Source organism: Sciurus vulgaris (genome assembly GCF_902686455.1).
Source record: "Sciurus vulgaris genome assembly, chromosome: 2".
Lineage (NCBI taxonomy): Eukaryota > Metazoa > Chordata > Mammalia > Rodentia > Sciuridae > Sciurus > Sciurus vulgaris.
In genome coordinates this window covers 42,108,500-42,131,663 of record NC_136462.1, presented here as the reverse complement: position 1 = coordinate 42,131,663, position 23,164 = coordinate 42,108,500, and the positions used below count along the sequence as shown (strand labels likewise).

At 36.5% G+C, this 23,164-nt stretch overlaps 1 protein-coding gene across 3 annotated transcripts in view; it reads left to right on the top strand.

Annotated features, from left to right (window-relative positions):
* Positions 1-12,083, top strand: part of SLC38A6 (solute carrier family 38 member 6) — a 62,332-nt gene extending 50,249 nt beyond the window's left edge. Inside the window, exons 9-16 of one of the 3 annotated variants that reach the window (XM_079125834.1) lie at positions 42-107; positions 340-393; positions 2,173-2,252; positions 2,588-2,688; positions 9,495-9,619; positions 10,761-10,905; positions 11,013-11,107; positions 11,277-12,083. In XM_079125834.1, coding sequence (XP_078981960.1) covers positions 42-107; positions 340-393; positions 2,173-2,252; positions 2,588-2,688; positions 9,495-9,619; positions 10,761-10,905; positions 11,013-11,107; positions 11,277-11,357 — 747 coding nt within the window. In that variant the 3' untranslated portion in view covers positions 11,358-12,083. Of the gene's footprint in view, positions 1-41; positions 108-300; positions 394-2,172; positions 2,253-2,587; positions 2,689-9,494; positions 9,620-10,760; positions 10,906-11,012; positions 11,108-11,276 lie in introns of all 3 variants that reach the window. The other 2 variants (XM_079125833.1, XM_079125835.1) reach the window with 2 other exon arrangements.
* The last annotated feature ends 11,081 nt before the right edge of the window (positions 12,084-23,164 follow it).

Below are 23,164 nucleotides of genomic sequence, written 5' to 3'. Positions count from 1 at the left end.
GAATTTTATTAGAAATAATATGAATATATTTATTCTTACAGATAATAATTAAAAAATGGGCCATCCCTTGTCCTCTGACATTAAATCACACAGAGGAATTCTTCCAGGTAATAATTTTTAGTTTGTTGTTGTTGTACTTTTAAACTAAAAAGGGGAAAAAGGCAGGCAAATAATTTTTTTCCCTCATTAATGAAAAAGTAGTTGGTTTTATGCATTTTGGAACTTTGCTTTGAAATAATTTGATTTGAAAGCCTAGTAATAATAAATTCATTTTTGTTGATATATACTGACTTTTAATAGCTGTTGGTTTCTCTTTTTCCCCTCAATACTCTTAAACAGATTTCAAATGCTACAGATGATTGTAAACCAAAGCTCTTTCATTTCTCCAAAGAGGTGTGTAAGTTATTAACAGATACTTTTGGTTGATTTTTCACATTTCAAGTTTTAAGAGATTTGTGTAACAGGGTCTCTTAGGTCTTTGTACCTGTAACTAATTAATTTTCATGAATGTGCTAAGTATAGGATTGCCTACCAGAAGAATAATATTATTTAACACAGGGTGGCCCATTATGAAACAGCCACCCCCCCCCCCCCTTTGGCATGCCTTTAAATGGAGCCTGTTTTAAATGGGCCTCTGCCTAAAAGAACAGATTTACCGAATGTCTGGTCTGGCCAATAAGGTCCTCTGTGGATACAGACTTCCTGTTGCCCTCTGGACTTGTAAAGCTAAATAGCCAATTACAATCAAAAACTCCTCCCCTGTGAGTAGAACTTTGGTCTGTAGCTAAGCAGCCTCATCATTGGACCAGCAATTGAGTGCTGCCAATATATCTTCTGACCAACATTCCAAAGTTGAAATTTATGGTAGAAACTAGAAAACTTAAGTCCCCTTGCTCCTCTAAGAGCCTAAGAGCTGTAGGATACTCCAGAATGCCTGCAAGAGCCCCGGAGCATCAGCAGAGGATGCAGGAACTGTGATCTGGATGGTCTCTTCTTTCCAAATACTTGTAGAAGAGCACAAAGTCTTCCTTGTTTCTGCAGGTTTCTTCCCCTACATTAATTCTGCCAAAATGCTGTTTTGTAGGTCCCTGATAGAATCCCCTCCATTCATGTGCAACTCTGTACTGTAGAATATTAGTGTTGTTACTCCTCCATGCAGAATTTTCCTTTATATCCCGAGTCTGTAAATGAGAAATGTCTCTCTAGCCCCACAAGGGAGGTTACCACATCTTTTACATGGTAAAGATCTCCATGTGCCTTAAAGATCTAGGTAGAGTAATTGACAAGTCAGGAAATTAAGCAATATTTGAAACAGAGAATTTGTGAATTAAACTCTCATTCCCCTGTTCCACCCTCAGGGAACTCTGCAACTTCCTTCCTCCTAGCCCCTCTCAGATATTTTATGAGTCTAGGCATTATATCCTAAAAAAAGGTCTTCATCTGGAACTTCTTTTGCTGAAGAGCCTAAAGCTAGTTAAGGGAAAATATTTTTAGAGCAGAAAAGAGAAAAGTAAAGGCCATATTTTCATTTAGATGGTAACATTTCCTTTATAGCTCCCTCTGGCTCTTGTTAAATATTCTAATAATAAAAACAAAACAAAATTCAAACTTATGTATTCCATGAAATCTTAAGAAGTTTTTAGGTCTAGAATAAATGATGCTCATTCTCACTAAAAGAGATCCTGGACAAAGATGCTTGCAGTACAGAGTTATAGTTAACATTTTTATTATTCCCTTGGATTGCATTGGTGAAAGCCATTCAAAATCATTAACAATTATTGCTACTTAGAATCATAGGATGTATTTAAATTGTGCATATAGTGGTAATGACTGAGAATTGCAATAAGAACATTTCTAAGGTGTTATTTTTTTCTTACCTAAATATTATTCATTTTACCTAAATTATTTTTATCTTACCTAAATAATGTAGAAGTAGTATTGTAATAAAGCAAAATGGTATGGAAAGTCAGCCAGAAATGTTCTGGCTAGTATAGCTAAGTAAACATTTGCTGGTGACCATAGGTATGTCTCTCTGAAAAGAAAAAGAAAAAATCTTATAAAGAGATGACTCATGAAAGATGAAATAAATTGATTTTTTAAAAGAACTGACTGTTGTCAAATTGTTTCAATAGGATAGCATTTAATAATTGTCTTTTAAAATTTGTTTTTCAGAGTGCCTATGCTATACCAACCATGGCTTTTTCATTTCTCTGCCATACCTCAATATTGCCCATATACTGTGAACTTCAAAGGTACTATAGAATCCTGAAGTATTTTAAATGTATTAAGTTTTTTTTTTTTTTTTTTAACCTGGAGGACTTTCATTAGATTGAATGACATTCTTATTTGTGAAACCCCTTCATCTCATCACTGGATTCTAAGCGTTAGTTTAGAATGAAAGAAAACAAAGCGACCAAGAGTTAATTAAGTTGAGAATATTTCCTGGACATGTAATCTTCCTGTGCAGATTCCACGTTACTAATTCTAGTGTGCAGTTACCTATATAATCTTCTTGACTAATTTGGGAGACGTTTGTTTATCTGTAATTCAGATCATGAATTCTACCTTTGCCATTTTTGTCTTTTAGTCCATCAAAGAAAAGAATGCAGAATGTAACCAACACAGCAATTGCTCTAAGTTTTCTCATTTACTTTATATCTGCACTCTTTGGGTACCTCACATTTTATGGTGAGTATATTCTTTTTTTTTTTTTTTTTTTTTTAATCCAGGGGTTCTTCACCACTGAACCACATCCCTAGCACCTCCCACCAACTTTTAAATATATGTATTTTATTTAGAGACAGGGTCCTGCTAAGGTGGTTAGTGCCTTACTAAGTTGCTGAGGCTGGCTTTGAACTCACTTTTCTGCCTCAGCCACTGGAGCCACTGGGATTATAAGCATGCACCACCATTCCCAGTGAGTATATTGTTGGATAGAAATGACAAAATAAATTATTATATAGATGATCTCACACATGACTATAGACTTTCTTCCTTTCAGTAATAAGTTAATTTGTTCAGGCCACCAGAGTATAGTGCAATATTGTGTCACTAGGGGCCTTATAGAAGTGATTCTCTTTCTCTTAGAAAGATGGATCAAGTTGAAGATTAATGACTTTATATGAAAATTTTCTTATACACCTAAGTATATTTCAGGTTTAGGGACATTGATGTCTTTCTACAAAATAATGATTTTGGTTCTTTAAAATTGCATATTCAGTATATTATACTCTAGTTCAGAAGTTTGGGGGTTGGGACAGTAAATCATCTTGATTATAAAAGAACAAGTTGAGAAAAGGAAAGAATTTTACACTGGATTCTAGTTTTACACTTAGATGTCAGGTATCTCTGCCTCCAGATTTAAAGATTACAGAATCCATCAGATGTGCATTCTGTGATTTACCGTAACCTTTCTCCTTAATTCTCTTAAAGATAGTTTTAAATTCACAAAATAAAATTCTTTTGTATATACATTGGAAAAATTCCCTTCTTGTTTGGTTGGGTTGTTTTATCTTTTACTAAGAACTTGAGGAAAAAAATAAAACTTAGAATTCTAGAACAAAAAAAAATTGTAAACTTTCTTGTTTAATTTGTGAGCATACTTGCTTAACTTAAATAAAAACACATTATAACACAAGTTACACCCAGTTTGTGAAATTCTGCATATCCTTTTTGGTTTATGAATGCTTTTATTACAATTCTGCAAGTAAATAGCTATTATTACTTTGATAATACTTAGTTATTAATGACTTTTATTTCTTATTTGAAAGTCTTGTGAGCATGTTTCAGATTTTAGACATTCGTGATGGGTAGTAATGTTATGACTAATAATGGCACTTTACTTATTGCCCAGAGTTTTCCCAAGCCTGAAGTTTTGTGACAATGTTTACTTGTACTGCTACATTTCTTCAGCCCTTTGGAAATGAGGCAGAAATGAGTTATATGTAAAATGCACATGACAGAGGGACTGTCATGTGCATTAACTGTGCCGCCTCCTCAAATGAGAGCTACTGCTGGCTTTATTGTTGTAACTTTCATTATTTGAGGTGCTCTTTTAGTACTGTACTTCTTTCTATTTTTAACAAAATAGTTTAAATGTAGCTTTTCTGTATGTGCGGTATTACCATGGCATTTTCTGTGGGGGAAAATTATAATTGCTCTCTGTAGTTCTTATTTTTTTGCTGTCTCTGTGTTATTTCACCAGTAATAAAAGCCACCCCATACATCTAAATCTGCTATTGCATTTTTATACTGATACGGGATGAGAGTAGTAGAGCTCTTTGTGCACCTTCAAGGAAAGCATTTTTTCCAGTGTGATCATGGTGCCCTGCCAAACACACTACAAAGAAAGTGAAAACAGAATATCAAGCATTTGTGATCATCACTAATAAAAGCAAAATTCTTGAACATACATGCTTTATTTTGATTTTTCAATTTATTCATTTTTTATACAGACTTGAAATCAATAATACATTTCTGTTTCAATAAAATACCCGACCTCTTGGGTTTCAAAAAGATTTAGTATAGCAGAATAGCTGCATTTTTTAAAAAAAATTAAGATTGTCACCTGGCACAAATACTACTGGTTATCACTTATCTGAAATTTTGGGGATCAGAATATTTCAGATTTCAGAATATTTTCAGACTTTTGTGCTCAAAGATTTTAGATTTTCAGATTAGGGATACTCAGTCTGCATTATTTTTAGGATCTTCAGCATTGAAAAAAGAGTCCAAAAATACTGACCTTATTCTCCTCCCTATAGACAAGAAGAACTACCTGAAAGAAACTTCAAATGGCCTTACCGATTCCAAGATAACTGAGAAATAGTTATATTAATTGTATGAATCATTAGGTTCTTAGGAACTGTATTAAATTGTAAGAAAGGAAGCTTAGATTGAATGGGATATGGAGGAGTGATTGATGCTAATATATTTATTGAGCTAACATTTAAGTGTCAGATACGTTACATATATTGTCTAACTTTATGCTTACAACAACTCTGCAAGGTGGTATAGGTTCATTTAGGTTGAGTAATTAGGTCAGTAACTGTAACTAATGAATAATGGAGTCAAGATTTGACAATTTTGTTTCTCTCTATATCCAGTGCTTTTATTAACTGTGCTGCCTCCTCAAAGATTATGCTGTAGAACCCTCCTTCATCCCAAGTTTTTATTAAGTGAACTTTTGGGAAAACCTGGCTCACTTAAACTCCAAGCATCCACATATATAAAAATTTCCCTCTCTTCCTCTTCTCCCTTTCCCTTTCCCTTCATCATCATTCATCCATCCATTATTGTTGCTTAAAAACAAAACCTAAAGGATTTCATCATGTAAATGAAATGCTTACTAGGTAAGGATTTGCTTTATTATCAGATAAAATGTTTGTTGTCTCTGACTTAATCCCATCCTGTAATGCAAATTCCTCAGTGTATCCAAATTTTATATAATGGAGAAATATACCTCTAAGAAAAATCACACTGTAGATAGGTAGATGATAGATAAGAAGACAGGTAACTATATGTATAGACAGATGCAATGATATAAAAGTAATTTCTTGCCAGATACAGTGGTGTACACCTATAATCCCAGCAACTCAGGATTATAAATTGCCTCAGCAATTTAGTAAGACCCTCAGCAACTTGGTGAGACCCTGTCGCAAAATAAAAATTAAAAAGAACTTGGGAACTATTTCAGTGGTAAAGCACCCCTGGGTTCAATCCTTAGTATCAAAAAAACAAAAAAATGACTCCTCTCCAGTCAGAAAGATACAGAAACTGCTTTAGTCTTTACAGTGGTTCTTTTTCATATTATTAGTCATAAGCAAGAAAAACCTTTTATGTGTCAGCAAGGGCTCTCTGTCTTATGGATAGAAATTGCTAATTGAGCCTGAGATCTTATTTAGCCTGGAGTTAAATCATTAGATTCATTTTTTTTTTTTTTTTTAGATGAGCAGCTAAAGCCCAGAGTGATGAAGTGACCTGTCACAGAATTAAAGGCAGGTTTCCTGAATGCTAATCCAGTATTCTTTCTGCTACTTCATGATAATCTTAATAAGCTTCAGACCCTGTTTGACAGTGTGTGTTAAACAGGACAGCCTCTTGACTTTAATAGCAGATAGAACTTGCAGAGATCGCCAGCAGGTCCTTTCTGAGATTTGTGAAGATTTATTGGAATCCAGAGAAGCCTGTTATACTCTATCCCTTACATATGTTACAGCTCAGCTAAGAACACAGAATGACTGACTCAGAAGAAAGGTTTTCATCCTGGGAAAGTAGAAAGTGGACATGTGACATATATTTTGAATTTGTAATAATCTAGTTCTTCAGGCTTGTGGAGCTACTTGGAATCCTTTTATCCAGAACTCCCAAGACTTAGTTAATATCAAATTTTTGTAAGATTAAAGGGACCTATAAGTATATACAAAAATTAATAATATTGACTCTAATTACAGATGTTAAAGCATTATGTGATGAGGAAAAGTGTTCTCTCGTGAGCCAAGCCACTGCCCAAATATTGCATAATAAGCAGACCTTTTAAAGTCTATGAGGTTGTTAAGCAAGAAGTGTTAATAGCTTATTTTATGATTCAGAAAATGGGAATAAAATAGTTTGCCATATTTCCCAAAAAACTCCCAAGTATCTCACAGATTTGGAAATAAAATCCAGATTTCCTGGCTCTTCTTAGTCTCCTACTTAAGTCCCACATTGTGTAATTTTTTTCTATAATACTTTAGAAAACTCATTTCTTTCCTATTTCCATTATCACCAGTCTGGTTCAGATTCTCATTACCTCTCAGTGGTTATGACAGTATCCTTCTATTACCCCTGTTTTGTTTTGTTTTTTTCTTCCAGTCAGTACTTAAACTCAGTTCAGATCACAATACAGTCTTCTTCCTGAGTCAGTACTGCAAGACTGTAACATGCCAGATTGGGCTAAACCCTACACAAAACTGTATTCCTAAGTCTTTAATGCATTTCCAGCCCTGTCTCCCACTACCCTGTCTATACTCCTGCACGTTATATTTCAGCGACTACAGTACTAACTGGACTTCTCATTTTCTCAGGTATACATTCCCTTTGCTACTTCAAGACTTCCACTTGTGCTGCTTCTTGCTTCTAGAGAATCTCTTTTCTCACAGCTTTGAATGCCAGCACACAGACATTGACTAGTAATGTATTATTGTCCCCATTTTAAAGATGCAAGAACTGAGACTCAGAGAAGCCTCTAATAAGTGGTGAAATTTGAACATTGCTCTGTGGTCTTACTTTAGAATCACCATAGCTCTTTGTTTGAACCTTCTACCACTTATGTGTACTTATGTGTGTATACACTTTGTATTATGTCTATGTATATTTGTCTTTCTCCCCCCTTTACAGTGTGAGGTCCTTGAAAACAGTTATATTTGATTTTTTTAAAATTCTGTCCCAAAACACTTCACATCCAAACCATAACAGGGCCTACAACTTTACTTTTAACTTTACTTCCATTTTTGAGACCTGTTTTTCTCTCAGAGATCTTTTTTGCTGATCTGAGACTCCTGAGGCAGTAGGATCACAAATTTGAAGCCAGCCTCAGCAACTTAGCAAGACCCTGTCTCAAAATAAAAAGGGGCAGAGGGGACGTAGCCCTGTGGTACAGCACTTGCCTAGCATCACTCCCCAGTACTGGGGGAAAAAAACAAAAAGACTTAGGGTCCCTGAGAAAGTAGACCATCAAGATTCCTTCCAAGCCGCTACCTTTCATTCTGTTCTCCCCACTCCTGTGATATACCTGGTTCTGTTCCCTCCTGGAAGCCTTACTGGACTTGGCCTTTGAGAAACAAGATCTTGCTATGAAGTTTCTTATACCCTTCATTCTTGGTGAGAAGGACTTTGCTTTGTTTTGTTTTGCTTGCAGAGTGAAGGAGAAGTAGAGAGAAAGGGGCAGGGCAGCTTTTTCCATCACTGTCCTTGGTAACTCACAAGCACTAGAGACTCAGAAACCTGTCCATGTTGGTAATTTGGAGTGATCTCTTTACCTGGTCCTTTCAGCTGATAGAATACTGTATGCCTGTTATGGTTTGAATGTGGTTTGCCCTCCAGGCTTTCATGTGTGAGAAGTTTAGTCCCCAATGTGGTGATGTGGGAAGTGATGGAACCTTTAAGAGGTGGGGCCTACTGAGAGGTCCTTGGGTCACTGACGACCCTGCCCTTGGAAGGAAATGCTGGTCTTCCGAAATGAGTTCTTATAAGATTAAGTTGCTATAAAGGCCTCAGCCTGACCCCTAAATTGTTCTTTGGCTTCCTGTCAGTTGACTTGATTTCTCCCCACTGTCACACACCCCAGCACTGTGGTGCCATCCACTATGAAGTAATATAGTCAAGGAGTCCCTCACCAGATACTGTGTGGACTTTCAGCCTCCAAAACTGTGAACTAAATAAACCTCTTTAAAAAAAAAAATCTGCCCCAAAGCAGATTTGTACTCTCAAATTAAAAAGCACCATTCTGATTTTGGGGTGTTTTTGTTTATTTGTTTTGCTTTTTGTTTTTTCGGTTTTTTTGGAGGGTGGGGGTTGGTTACTAGGGATTGAACCCCGGGGTGGTAACTACTGAGCCACACCCCCAGCCCTTTTTATGTTTTATTTTGAGACAAGGTCTGGCTAAGTTGCCTCGGGCCTTGCTAAATTGCTGAAACTGGCTTTGAACTTGCAATCCTCCTGCCTTAGCCTCCTGATCCCCTGAGATTACAGGCATGTATGTACCATTCTGTTTCAAGTACTAACCAGTCTTTGCCCACTGGTACTGAAATGGAACTATTCTTGAACACCCACACTCTTCTTCAGCTGACCTGGGGTAAGGGGAGACAGTGTGAGTATGGGGGAACACCGTGAGGCAAAAAGCCTGACTGCTGCCCTGGCTTCCAAGCAGCCGTTTCCCTAACACTTCATTCTTCTACCAGGGATGAATCTGCAGATGAAATGTTGACAAAACTGGTAATATACACAGAACACTGTGAGATATGAGAAAATATCATGGTTTTGATGTGTAGGTATCAGTTTGGGCACCCCCCAAAACATTGGATGTGTAACTCTGCCAGCTCGGCTCCTTGTATTATGTAATCTCAGGCAAGTGATTTACAGTTTTAAGCTTACCTACTTATATTGGTATAGGGACCAAACTCAAGAATACGTGGGAAAGCAACTTTATAAGAAAACAACAAAACCCTCAGATGGTAGAAAAGTTCTAAAGAGATATTTTTAAACACACGTTAATTTTGTAGGTGTTGTCTGTCCTGGTTTCAAATTTCATTAAAAAAAAAAAAAGAATGTAGGTTTCAAGAATATATTTAATGTCATCATATTTCATGGAATAGGGAAAAGGCCAGAGATGGATTTGGTAATGGGAATCTAAATCTATTAGGATCCATTAGCGCAACAGAAAATGATTTTGCTATTATTGACATCTTAGAACATAGTTTATAATGTGATCTTAATATTGTTTTTTTAATTTACAGACAAAGTGGAGTCAGAATTACTACAAGGTTATAGTAAATACTTGCCACATGATGTTGTTGTCATGACTGTGAAGTTATGCATACTATTTGCTGTGCTTTTGACAGTCCCTCTAATCCACTTCCCTGTAAGTATGCTTAAAGATTTTGTTGCTTAGTGTAGTGGCTCCCTAATATGGCAACACTAATTCTTTGCAGACTAGAACCTTTGAATCACGTCTAGTCTTGTATATCTTATTCATTTGTCAAGTAATTGATCAAAGACCTCATACTTGCATATGGCCCCATGAAAGCACAAAAATAACAGTGAACCACTAAGCTAATTTGTGCTTTCTGAGATTTAGTTTAGATTTACGTTCTCCCACAGCATTGTTTCCAATTTAGAGACTGTAGTTCTAAAGTTTTGCTCCCCCCTTTCTGTATTCTACTTTCAAAAGAATATGCATGAAAGAGGAAAAAGTCAAGTCAGCAAAAATAAGCTCCTACTGGTTTACTGTAGTTTTATTTTAACATAGACATGCTAGTTTAATCTTACTCAAAATATTTTATTTGCTCTAGAATTATAACTTAAAGGGCAGAATAGATTTTCATTCTGCATCTAGTTGCTATACCTAAGAATCTTAAGAATTTCTGAGGAAGTGAAAACAAAAGCTTTGCATAAAACTGCCTCTGCATGGATGGATGTCTTGAATCTTACAGTGAATTTTTTAAGAAGTGAGACTTCAAGATTGTTTGTCCCTCCCTATGCATCCTGCAGTGCCAAGAGTGCACCAGGGGTTGGATACCCTTTCGTGGAATGTGACCGCCTGCCTAGCTATGGGCTGTGTAATGAACAATTATTCATATTTACATGTGTGAAACAGATAATATAAGCTAAAGTAGTAAGTGGTATTTCTTTTTCATGACATAAGAACTTTTTCTGTTTTAAATCATTTTTTTTCTCTTGACTTTAGTGAAAATGGTTCTTTGAGATCTCATCACACAGTGTTATTGTTGGTAATTTTTTAAAATTATACAACCTAAAAAAAATGCCTGTGGAAAATTTTCTCTAGTTCTAAAGCAAAATAATTGTTATGAGCTCATGTAGAAAGTTTTAGGTAATAAACAGTTTATATGTATGAAAACTTTAATAATTTATGCTATAGTTTTGGAATCTAAATGGTTTGGGGACAAGAATATTATGGTTACTATACATGTGCTTTGCTAAGCAAATATTTTGCCTTTGATGCTTCCTCTTTGCTTAAGTCTGTTTCCTTTTCTCTTATACAGGCCAGAAAAGCTTTAATGATGATGTTTTTCTCTAATTTTCCATTCTCATGGATTCTCCATTCTTTGATCACTCTGGTACTCAATATCATCATTCTTTTACTTGCAATTTATGTTCCTGACATTAGAAATGTTTTTGGTGTAGTTGGTAAGTTTTCCATTTCCAAAAAATCCGCATAATAAGATGGATAAAATTGTTACTCCAACTCACATCTGAATCCAACAACTTTTTTTTTTCTCCCTTCCTACTTATAGGTGCCAGTACATCAACATGTTTGATTTTTGTATTCCCAGGATTATTTTACCTTAAACTTAGCAGAGAGGATTTTCTTTCATGGAAAAAGCTTGGGGTAAGTTGTTTTTATTTGTTTCTTTTAAGACTTCTTTTTTAAGAAATAATTTGTCATTTGATATTATTTTATATATATCAAATATGTCAAATATAAAAGACACTATTGGGAAGGATGGAGGTTTATGAAATACTTTTAATTGTTCTTTTATCTTTTTTTATTTCCACAGGCTTTTGTTTTGCTCATCTCTGGAATTTTGCTTGGGAATTTTAGTTTAGCACTCATTGTGTTTGACTGGATTAATAAATGAAAAGTATTTTCCTACTTCTTATGAAGAATAATTCACCTACATAAGCCAGAAGGAATAACTCTGGAAGCCACTTGGATGAAAAAATACACTTTTATGGAAATCATTAACAGAAAAGCAGAGCATAATGGCAGTGTATAGGGGAAAGTAGGAATATAGCAGTTTAATCAAAATAAGAAACAAACTCAAAATGCTCTTAACTATTTTGAGTCAATGTTTTGTTTACTTGGGACTTTTTAAAAATCACTGGACTTCATTTTTTAGAGTAGTTTTGTGTCTTCAGAATTATTAAGCAGTTTTTCCTATTATTAACATCGCATATTAATGTAATACATTTGTTACACTTAATGAGCCCATTTTGAAACATTGTTATTAACTATAAAGTCGGTAGTTTACCTTAGGGCTCATTCTTGGAAGCCGCTAGCAACCACTGTCTCTATCGTCTTTTTACTGTCTCCGTAGTTTTGCCCTTTCCAGAATACCATCTGGTTGGGATCATATAGTAGTATGTGTCCTTTTCAGACTGACTTCTTTCATTTAACTATATACAATTAAGTTAATTCCGTATCTTCTCATAACTTGATAGTTCATCTTTTTTTTAATTCTGAATAATATTCCATTGTATGTACATACAACAGTTTGTTTAATCCCTTCACTTGTTGAAAGACCTTTTGATTGCTTCCAAGTTTGGTAAATGTGAATAAAGCTGCTGTAAATCTTTGTGGTACAGGTTTTTATGTGGACATGTTTTTAGCTCTGGGGGGTAAGTACCAAGGACCACAATTGCTACATTCAATGGTAAGAGGCTATTTAGTTTTGTGTTCTTTTGTTCTTGTTTTTTTGTTCTTGTGGTGCTAGGAATTGAACCTAGGACCTCATGCATGCTAAGCAAGAGCTTTACCACTGAGGTGCACACCCAGGTTCCTGTTCAGTTTTTTAAGAAACCACCAGTTGCCTTCCAAAGTGTTTGTAAGATTTTGCATTCTTGCCAGCGATGAATGAGAGGTTCTGTTACTCCCCATCCATGCCCAGCATTTGGTATTGTCATTGTTTTGAGTTTTTGTCATGTTAATAGGTGTATAGTGTTATATCATTTTTTAAAATTTGCAGTTTCCTAAGGACATATGTTGAGCATCTGATCATATTGCTTATTTGACCTTAGCATGTTTTCTTTGAAGTATCCCTTCAACTCTTAGGCCTGTTTTTTAATTGGATTGTTTTCTTATTGTTGACTTTTACGCATTCTCTGTATATTTTGGATGCCTGTCCTTTGTGAGATAATTGTTTTGCAGAGATTTTCTCTTACTTTGTGGCTTTCCTTTTAATTCACCTAAGAGTATCTTTCACAGAGCAGAAGTTTTTAATGTTCTTAAATATATTGAGTCAATATTAGTTTGTTTTTAAGAAATAAGTATATTGAGTTTATATACAATGTTGATTCTTAGTTTATGGGTGAATGTTAGATTTTTCCACTTTTTATTTTGCCCTACCTCCAAACCTTATCCAAAAGCTTTTGAGATTTTCCTCTGTTATATGTATTGGAAAGTTCTTTATCAGTTTGTCATTAAAACATGTAACATTCTACTTGACAAACAGAAACAAATACTGATCATTTGGATTATGTTTTGTTTGTATGTTGTAAATCATTGCAGTTTTCCCATTGACATGACTAATATCTGGTTGGAAGCCAGAATCTAGGGCTTTGCTGACACATGTTTAGCAGTTTATGGAAGCCAGGGTGTATCACTGAAAATGTAATCCTATCCCAGTCCACATGTAAAGTAGGGAATTGCATGCAAAGTACCAATTTGCATATAAGGAAATGCACACTTTTGCAGGTGCCCTCTTTCTTCCAACCTAGAAAATAGGCTGCAAAGTTGACAACTGAGCCTTTCAAAGAGAAGCTCAGAGATACTGCATTGGCAACTTGAGAACATATGGTGTAATGGGAAAAGGCAAAGCTTTTGAGAAGGGAAGATTTGGCTTCAGATCTCAATGAAGACACACTACCTAACCTCTTTACGCCTCCACTCTCAAATCTATAGAGTTAATGCCTATTACAGAGGGTGGTATTGAGAGGGGTAAATATCCTTCTACATACTAGATGCAGACCAAAATGGTCTTCTCAGTAGACTAGATGTTTGTCCCCTTTCTCTGACCTTTTGTCTGTACCTGTAAAATTAAATTACTTTGAACCAAGAACATAGAAACACATCTTGAATTTTTCACCTCACATCTTGTACAACTATTCAGAATCTTTTTCTAGTCTTCACTCACAGGGGAACCAGCTCATCTTGTACAACTATTATATTCAGAATCTTTTCCTAGCCTTCACTCACAGGAGAGCCAGCTCCTAAAGCACTCTTTTTTAGTGCTTTCCCACAGTTCCACCCCAGCTGTACTCTCATCCTAATGCCTTCCTGAAACCAGGCACTTAGCACAGTCCCAGGGGCACAGCCAGGCCAGGCCTCCCATGAAGCTTCAGCACCCATCAGTCTGATAGGTTGCTACTTGTACCCACTTTTTCTGTTTATGGTTCCAAGAAGACATAGGTGCTCAGCTGCTTAAATAAATCTAACTCCAGTAATATCCCCCCAAAAAAACCCAACTAAATCCACAACAGATGCAAAGGGTCCTCCCCCCCGGGGGGGGGGGGCAAATCTTAAGTGTGATGACAGCTGTGCATCAATTAATACATTTGTCCTGTCTCTCTCGAGATAGTGTGGTGGAAGGTTTGGTACAAGGGGCTAATAACCTGTGGAACGCTCTGCACAAAGCTTAGTTAATATCAAGAGAAATGACTCTTAGAGGTGTTCATTTCCATTTTACTTTAATATTCTGTCTTATCTAATTGCCACAATATTCTCTGTGAGCTTGGAGGGTGACTGGTGAAAGCAGTGTGCCCTTCACTGGTATTACCAAGACACCTTGTTCAAGTGCCCCTCAGCCTTTCTTCTGGAAATATGGACCTTCTATAGGCTTAATGTTCATAATTTATTAGGTAATAACTATTTAAAATAAAACTAAGTAAAGCACAAATTACATACTTTTCTAACATTCGGAAACTTGTTTGCTAGATTAAAAGACAAAATACCAAGACTATAAATTACTTTCATATGTTCAATGTTTAAATTATACATTTTTTAACAGAATGTTTACTCATAAGCTTAGCATTTAAATGGTTAAAACAAGCCTTTGAAGTTAACACTCCATTAAGATGAATGGGGGTAATTCACACCTCTGCTGGTGCTGTATTATTTCAGTCTGGCTGGGGAGAAAACAGGACAGCAGTAGGGTGATTTACTGTGTGAAGGCCCTTTAAACACCCAAGGTCTGGAAATCTTTGTTGTATTCCCCCCACCTTTCCATCTACAGGCACGATCTGAAATTCACTAAACTGTAGGTATAGAACTGAGGTCTTGAAAGGACCATAGATTCTTTACTATCTGGCAGTTCTGTATGTGGCATTTATTGGGTCGCAAGTCACCAAATCAACCTACCTCTTTGTTTGATCCTGTACTATAATGTTTCTTCCTAACAGCATTTTGTAAACCTCAGTTTAGTACCCTGGTAAAGTCACCATTGGAAAAGCAAAAAATCCATTTTCAGATAAATTTTATGCTTTTAATGGGTTATGAGATAATCGTTGGCCTTCTTATTCTCCTAAAAGCATTTTCATTTTTGCAGAATCTTGTTTTTCTTATTTCCCTACTTATAGAGCATCTACTTTAAGAAATTGTTTTCTTTCCCATGGTCCTGGGATACTGAAGTGAGTATAGATCATTCAGGAAAGTTTCCTTTTTTTCTCATTGTGTCCATTGTATCAGTACTATTTTGTATTTGAAATGTGTATACCACCCAGTGGAAGTGCTACAATCATTTGATCTTGAAAATGTTCATTTTGGAGTCCAGGAATAAGGTTATCTTAACACAAATAAAATGGTGACTATTATGTGAGATGTTAATAAATTAAAATATCTCTTTTTAATGTGAACAGATTTTTCTCCTCTTTCTCTGTCCTATAGTCTGCAGGATCAGGTTACCGGATAACCTTTGGATAGCAAGGTGTGGAGAGCATTCCTTCTGTGTGCTGTCTGGAGTGCTGACATTGCCAGTACGATTTCAGAGACAGAGATAGATGCTAGAAAAAAATGGACTGAACTCTATTAACTTTACCCTGCTTTTCTTCTTGGCATCTTAATTGTACTCTTGGCCTGCGTTAGAATTAGCCCTATGTTAAACATGCTTTGCTTCCTTCACATTTTTCTTCCTGGATTTTAGATATCATCTTGTTTAACTTTAGAATGTTCTCAAACCTTTTAGAGTACCAAGAAATTTGTTTTGCTAATTTACGTGCACAAATAATTTATTCTTCTACCAGTACCCTTCCTACAGTCTTTCTATAATGAGGTAGGAAAACAAAATTTGGTGGAGGATGAGTAAAGATATTTTAAATGTGGTTTCCTTGCTGCAGTCAGAATTCTTTTGTTTTGTTTCTTACTCTTCCTAAACAATCTGATATATGTTTTTACTATCATGATGATCTGTTGTCCTAGTTCCTGGGTTGTCAATCAAGACAAGCAATTATGAAGAGCAGGAAGACTCATTCTGGCTGAAGGCCAAGTGGACAGGTGGAAGTGAAAGCCTTATTCACCCATGGGACAAAGTAGATGGGTGGAGAGGAAAATTGAGTTGCCAGGGGTGGGGGTATGGGGGACAGATGGCCGAAAAGACATTGTAACATGGGATGCTATAAAGAAAACAGACTTGCAGAGAAATATTTCTCACTTGTTTGAATGTACGTATATTTTATCTAATGTTCCTCTGTGAGCTGATGCACAAACAAGCAAAGGGGTTGGCTAATTCACTCAGCAGATACTGAATACATGTGTCTTAGGAGTTGTGCTAGTCCTATAGTTGCAAAGCTAAATAGGACATCCTGAGAAAAGCTCAGATACAACTGTGATTATTCTAATTGAATCTTTTCAGATAGACTCGGTAAGTGAAACTGCTTAACAAAGGAAAAATTATACATACATTTTCATATACATATGAATATTTTTTTTTTTTTTTTTTTGTGGTGCCGGGTATTGAACCCAGGGCCTTGTGGATGCAAGGCAAGCACTCTCCCAACTGAGCTATTTCCCCAGCCTACATATTTATAATTTAAAGATTATGAAATCAAACTTCCCTTATGTTCAAATTCCTTCTCTACCTCTGTCTTATTTTTAACAAGTTACTTTAATTCTCTTAGTTTAGTAAAGATTTTGAATATTTAAAGGCTGAGTTTTCTTTCTACCAGGAGAAATATACCTTATTTCATCAGGTTAGGTAATGAGATATTGGGGAAAAACTTGACTAAAGTCCTAAGCACTAAATATATGTACAATTGAATTAATTATTTGACTCTTCCACAAATGACATGGCTTCCAGCCATGTATCTCTTTTCCCTTCTCTGCTTTAGCCCCTTAGGCAGCAGTCCAGCGAGAAAATAGTACTCTAGAAATATTCTGACATTTATTCTCATTACTGATGTATTCTTCTCCAGAAAAGTAATTTTTATTGTTTTATAATAAATACTATCAACATTTTATATCAGCTCTTTTAGCAAAAATATTACACTTTTGGAACATAAAGTATGTGATCAACAAGAGCTCCAGGCCTTTTTCAAGTGAATTGTCAGATTCCTAGAACCCTATACTTATGCTGTTAATCTAAATGTTTTTAATATGAAAGAATGTGCACACATGCACTGCTGTGGTTTGAATCTTAGATGGCCCCCCAGGGCCCCCGGTGTTAAATGCTTAGTCCCTAGCTTGGTGCCGTTGGGAGGTGGGGGAAACTTTAAAAGGTGGGGCCTTAGAGGGAGGTCCTAGGAGCATACCCTCAAGGACTGTGGGACCATATCCCTTGCTCTTTTCTCTTTTGATTCCCAGCTGCCTTAAGTGAGCATCTTCCTCCACCATGTGCTGCATCCATGATGTACCTTCTTGCCACAGGCTCAAAGGCAAAGAAACCTCCAAAACTGTGAGCCAGGATAAACCTTTTTTTTTTTTTTTTTTGGTATCAGGGATTGAACCCAGTAAACATAGCCATTCAGCCACATCTCCAGCCCTTTTTTAAAATTTTATTTTTTGAGACAGGATCTCAGTTGCTTAGGCCTCAATAAGTTTTGAGGCTGGTTTTGAACTTAGAATCCTCCTGCCTCAGTAAAGGACTAAGGAAAATATTAAAGATCTTTCCTATGTGCCTGCTGTGACCTTAGCATACCCTTGATGGAACATCTAAAAATGCTGACTTCTCAGTGAGTTTGGTTCATTCACAAGAACTCAGAGTCATTCACTTATCTCAGGGCTATCACTCCCTCCCTTTGGGGATCCGGCCAGTCCTTGAGGGGATGAAGCGTCATTGAGGGGGTCACCAGGTCATTCAGTTTGTTAGAATGGAGCTTACCTTGTTCTAACTTGTATTTAAGGAGCCCCTCAGGGAATGAGACTTTGGAGAGGAGGATCTGCCAGGGACTTCCCAGTCTGAACCCCGAAAAGCTGCCCTGGGGCTCCTTAGCTACATAAGTTTGGGTGCTGGTGTTTCCCCCAATCTGATGATGTATTTTTTTTTTCTTTCATCTATTTTTTCTGCTTTTGCTCTTGCTTCCATATTGTTACTAAAATCAATGCTTTCTTGTGAAAAGATAGTGTCTTTATTATCCATTGGATCTGACCTGCCAAATTCAGCAGCCACACACACATAATGCTTTAATGTTACATTCAGTGTCCTCGGCTGCTGGGATTGCCAGGTGTGTGCCACCACACCCAGCTTATACCTTCCCCTTTAAAAAATTGATCATCTCAGGTATTTTTTAATAGTAACAAAGTTCTCTCTCTGTCTCTCTCTCTCTCTCTCTCTCTCTCTCTTTCTCTCTCTCTCATACATGCGCGCACGCGCGCGCACACACACACACATTGATATTTGTATGTTAACTTTCACCTTGTTAGCTTCCACTCATCATTCTAACCTTTTTGAATCTTGATTCTAGTGAATTAATCATCATTTTCTGGATTTTGACATCCTTCATTATCTTTCCATTTCTTCATCCCACTCAAGAGATAAAACTGCAACCCACCACTAGAAATATTTCTGAAGTTGTTAGTCTACTCATTCAGTGAAGCTGCTCATATCCCGTGTCATCTAATCTGCATTTCCTCAGCTCCCCTGGGAGTGTCACTCAACTTAGCAGGAACAGCTTGAACTTTCATCCATCTTCTGTATTTCTGGTACTTCAGAACATCTCTGTTTGGATTTTCCGCAGTCACTTCAAACTCAACATGTCTGAATCCACTCCTGTCCCCAGTCTCCCTGTCTTTCAGCTACCCCACTCTTTTCATCTAACCTCCCAGCTGGGGTCCTTGCTTCCATTCCTGCTGCCTACAATCTGTTTTCACACTGAAGTCAAAATAGTTGTTCAAAACGCTAATACCACTTTAATAAAAAAAAAAAAAAAATGTATATCAGGTTATGTCACTGCCCTGCTTCTTTTCCTCCAAGGGCTTCCCTTCCCATTTCATTTAGGAATGAAATCAGTGCTGTGGTCAACAAGATTCAGTTTTGTTTGTACCTACTTATTTCTCTTATTTGTCTTCCTCTCACTCTTAGCCACATAGGCCTTTCTGTCCCTTGAACACACCAAGCTTGTTCCCATTCATTGTCTCTTTTCTCTAATTAGAACATTCTTTTCAAAAAATGTTTGCAGCCAGGCACGGTGGTACACACCTGTAATCCCAACAGCTCAGGAGGCTGAGGCAGGAGGATCGAGAGTTCAAAGCCAGTCTTAGCAAAAAGCAAGGTGCTAAGCCACTCAGTGAGACCCTATCTCTAAATAAAATGCAAAATAGGGTTAGGGATGTGGCTCAGTGTTTGAGAGCCCCTGAGTTTAATCCCTGGTAACCCCAAAATAAAAAAGTGAGAACCTGGCTCCTCATCATTTAAGTCTCAAGTGTCAACCCCTTCCCTGACCTCTTATGGTCATAACCATCTTGTGGTCCACAATATGGGTCATACTTCACCCTTTATAGGGTCACTACTGGTAAACTTGTTTATGTGTTTGTTGTCTGTGTCCACTAGAAGGGAAGTTTCATAAGAACTGGAACTCTTCTGTCTTGTCTGAATTCTCAGAGGCTGGACAGTGCCTGGTACTCTGGAATAACTTAATAATAGTTGTTGAATGAATGCACAAAGGACTCTAATAGACTATATAGTCTTTTCATTCTTTACCTTCAATCTGTTATCATGTCAGGTCTTCTTTTGAAATGTCTCTATGTTTCCTTTATCCCATCCCCTATATTTACTTTTATTCCAACCTCCTGCCAAATCCCTACCTGAATTCAAGCCTTTGCTTCTTTGTATCTGGATTATTGCAGTGACTCTCAACTTTAGTTGCTCAGGAACTTTGCAAAAACTAATACGTTGAGGTTCCATCCCAACCAATTAAGTAGAGAGAGAGAATACACAGATACACTGGCACACAGGCACATGCAAATGTTGGCGTATGACACAGAGTCCTCTGTATTCTGACTTCTTTTTACTTAGCATAATAGGGTTTTTTTTTTTAGTTGTTTATTACAAAAATGCAAAACACAGCTAATGTGTTTGCCTTCTTAACAAAGTTTTGTGTGTATGCTATAGTATTGTTAATTATATGCACATTGTAAGAAGATACCTAGAACTTTCTCTTCTGGCATGACTCATAAATTCTGTGCCCATTCAACAATACCCGTTGCTCTCTCCCTGCATCTCTTGGCAGTTCTATTCTATTTCTCTTTTGGTGAGTGAGTTGTCTCTCCCAGGAGAACCATGCCGTACCATGTTGAGCTACCTCACATGGTGGAATTCTGTAATGTTTGTCCTTTTGTGATTGACATGTGTTTCACTTTTAGCACATTGTTTTCAATTTTCCAAATTGTAGCCTATGGCAGGATATTCTCTTTTAAAAGGCTGAACAATATGTCTTTTATGTGTGTATCACAGTTTCTTTATCTCTTCATCTGCCAGTAGACATTTAAGTTTTTTTCTGCCTGTTGGCTATCACGGATAATGTTGTAATGAACATACAAAGAGAAATATCTCTTCAAGATTCTTTTTTCAATTATTCAGTTATCTAGGTGATCCAGAAATGGTGTTGCTTGATCATGTGGTAGTTCTATTTTTTTTAACAATGAATTTTTTTTTTAATTTTTGGTTTTTTGGTTGTAGGTGGACACAATACCTTTATTTTTATGTGGTGCTGAGGATGGAACCCAGGGCCTCACACATGCCAGGCAAGTGCTCTACCATGGAGCCACAACACCAGCCCCAGTACTATTTTTAATGTTTGGAAGAATCCCCATACTGTTTCTATAATGGATGCACCATTTTATCTTCCCACCATCAGTGCAGAAGTGTTCCGGTTTCTCCCATCCTCACCAGTATTTTTTGTTTGCTGTCTTCTTGATAATATTCATCCTTATAGGTGTGAGGTGGTAACTCATTGTGGGTGTTTTTTGTTTTGCATTCGCTTGATAATTAATGATTTTAAGTATCTTTTCTGTAACTTGTTAGCCATTTGGAGAAATTTCTCATCACATTCTTTGCCCATTTTTAAATCCAGTTACTCGGGTGGGGGGGGGTTGATGTTATTGTTACTGAATTGATCGATTTCTTATATACATTAGATATTAAGCCCTTATCAAGTATACGGTTTGCAAATATTTTTTCTTTTGCCTTTTTACTGTTTATTTTGTTGATATAGTCCTTTATGTCTATTTTTGCTCTAGCATTATGTTTTGGAGATTATTTTGTATCAATCTATATAAAGTACCTTTTTAATAGCTGCATAGTATTCCATCATTGCATTTATATATACTTAGGTTTTTAAAAATCTTTTCTTTTTACAGACTAGATTTTGATTCATTATACACAAATGGGGTATACTTAGGTTTTCAATTTAAAATTTTTCTCTTTTATACATATGTTTCCATTACTATCTTTGTACAAACATATCATTTATTGCATATATTAATGTACTTGTAGGATAAATTTCTATCCATTGAACTTGAATTCTGGGTCAAAGGGTATGTGAATTTCTAATTTTGGTAAATATTACTAAATTTCCCACCATTAAAGTTTTACTAATTTATATTCCCATCAACAATGTAGGAATTGATCTTTAAATCTGTTATTTAACTTTTCACGTTTGAACACTCTCTTAGAGTCAGTTTCTATTAACAAAAGAATAAGAGTTATCATGAACATCTCTGAAAATATATAGCACAATAAGTTCATAAAATTTGTGCTCACAGAATATTTGTTAAACCTTACTTCATGGTACATTTAAAGAATTTCCTTGTGGCTCTGAAGACTGCCATGTGAGAATTGTCCCCGTTGCTTATATGCTGTTCCCATGAGAAAAGGTGGCCTGTGTGTGATATTCTTAGAAGAGATGCTCTCTTACCTGTTTTACCACAGACTGGGTAATGTGTAATGGAAATAAATATCTTGGCCTACAGCTCTAGAAGCTGGGAAATCCAATATCAAGGTGCTGACTAGGCTGATTTAGTTTCTAATGAGAATCCTCTTCCTGGCTTGCAGGTGGCTGCCTTCTTGCTGTTTTTTCACATGGTGGAAAGAGAGCACCTCTCTTTCCTTTTCTCACAAAACCAGCAATCCTATCATGAGCTCCCCCCCATTATTTACTCTAACCCCAATTTCTTCTCAAAGACTTTCATCTCCAAATACATCACACTGGGGGTTGGGGCTTTGGTGTGAATTTAGGAGTATATGGGGGACACAAGTCAGTCTGTAGCATCTTCTGTGAAAACGTTTCACAACTTTAATTTTAAAATAGATTATATCAGGGCTGGGGTTGTGACAGTGGTGGAGCACTTGCCTAGCATGTGTGAGACCCTGGATTTGATCCTCAGCACCACATAAAAATAAATAAATAAAATAAAGGTATTGTATGCATCTACAAATAAAAAAAATTTTTTTAAATAGATTATATCCCTTTTCTTAAAGGATAAAGAACTGTTTGATGTCATCTTTTTCTCAATTGCTGAAAGATCATCTCCATGGAAGAACAGGTGTAAGGAGAAAAAAGCACCAGAACTTCTCTTAGTAAGGAGACTATCTTTAATGCCTTTGTTAGAAGAACATCTTGCTATGCTCCGTGGGGATGAAAGGTAAGATCCTGGAGTTTTGAACAGCAATCTGAGTGTACTCAATGCCTGAAAACTGTATGCTTTCCTGTGGTTCTGCATTATGTGAATTCTACCTCAGCTGGAAAAAAAAACCAAAAAGGTGGGACCCTGTGAACATGGGTTGACAGGAAAAGTGGGGAAATAAATAAACTAGTCTGAATAAAAAAGAACACGGATTTGGGAGTTGGAGAAAAGCAGAGGGAAAGAATCAGAGATGCTGGGCCAGCGGTGGGAGTCCAGTCTGTGAGTAGTGACTGACAAGCATTTTGAGAACAGAAATGTCCAACAGTTTGAACTAGGTGGCCCATGTCAGTAAAGTCAGCTATACACAAAAAATTCTCACAAGAGTAGAATTATAAAGGACTCAATTTGAGTATTCCTGCAACCAGAAGATGAAATACTAATAATCAACCTAGTGGAAGCAATCAGATACTCTGGGCAAGTATTTTTTTTTATTGGACCTCAATTTCTATATCTGTAAAATATCCACATTAGATCTAAATGGCTTCTTTCAGCTTGGATGGGAACAAAATCTCTGGTTCCATATGTATTCACAAATAGTGTCTAATGGACTCTGAT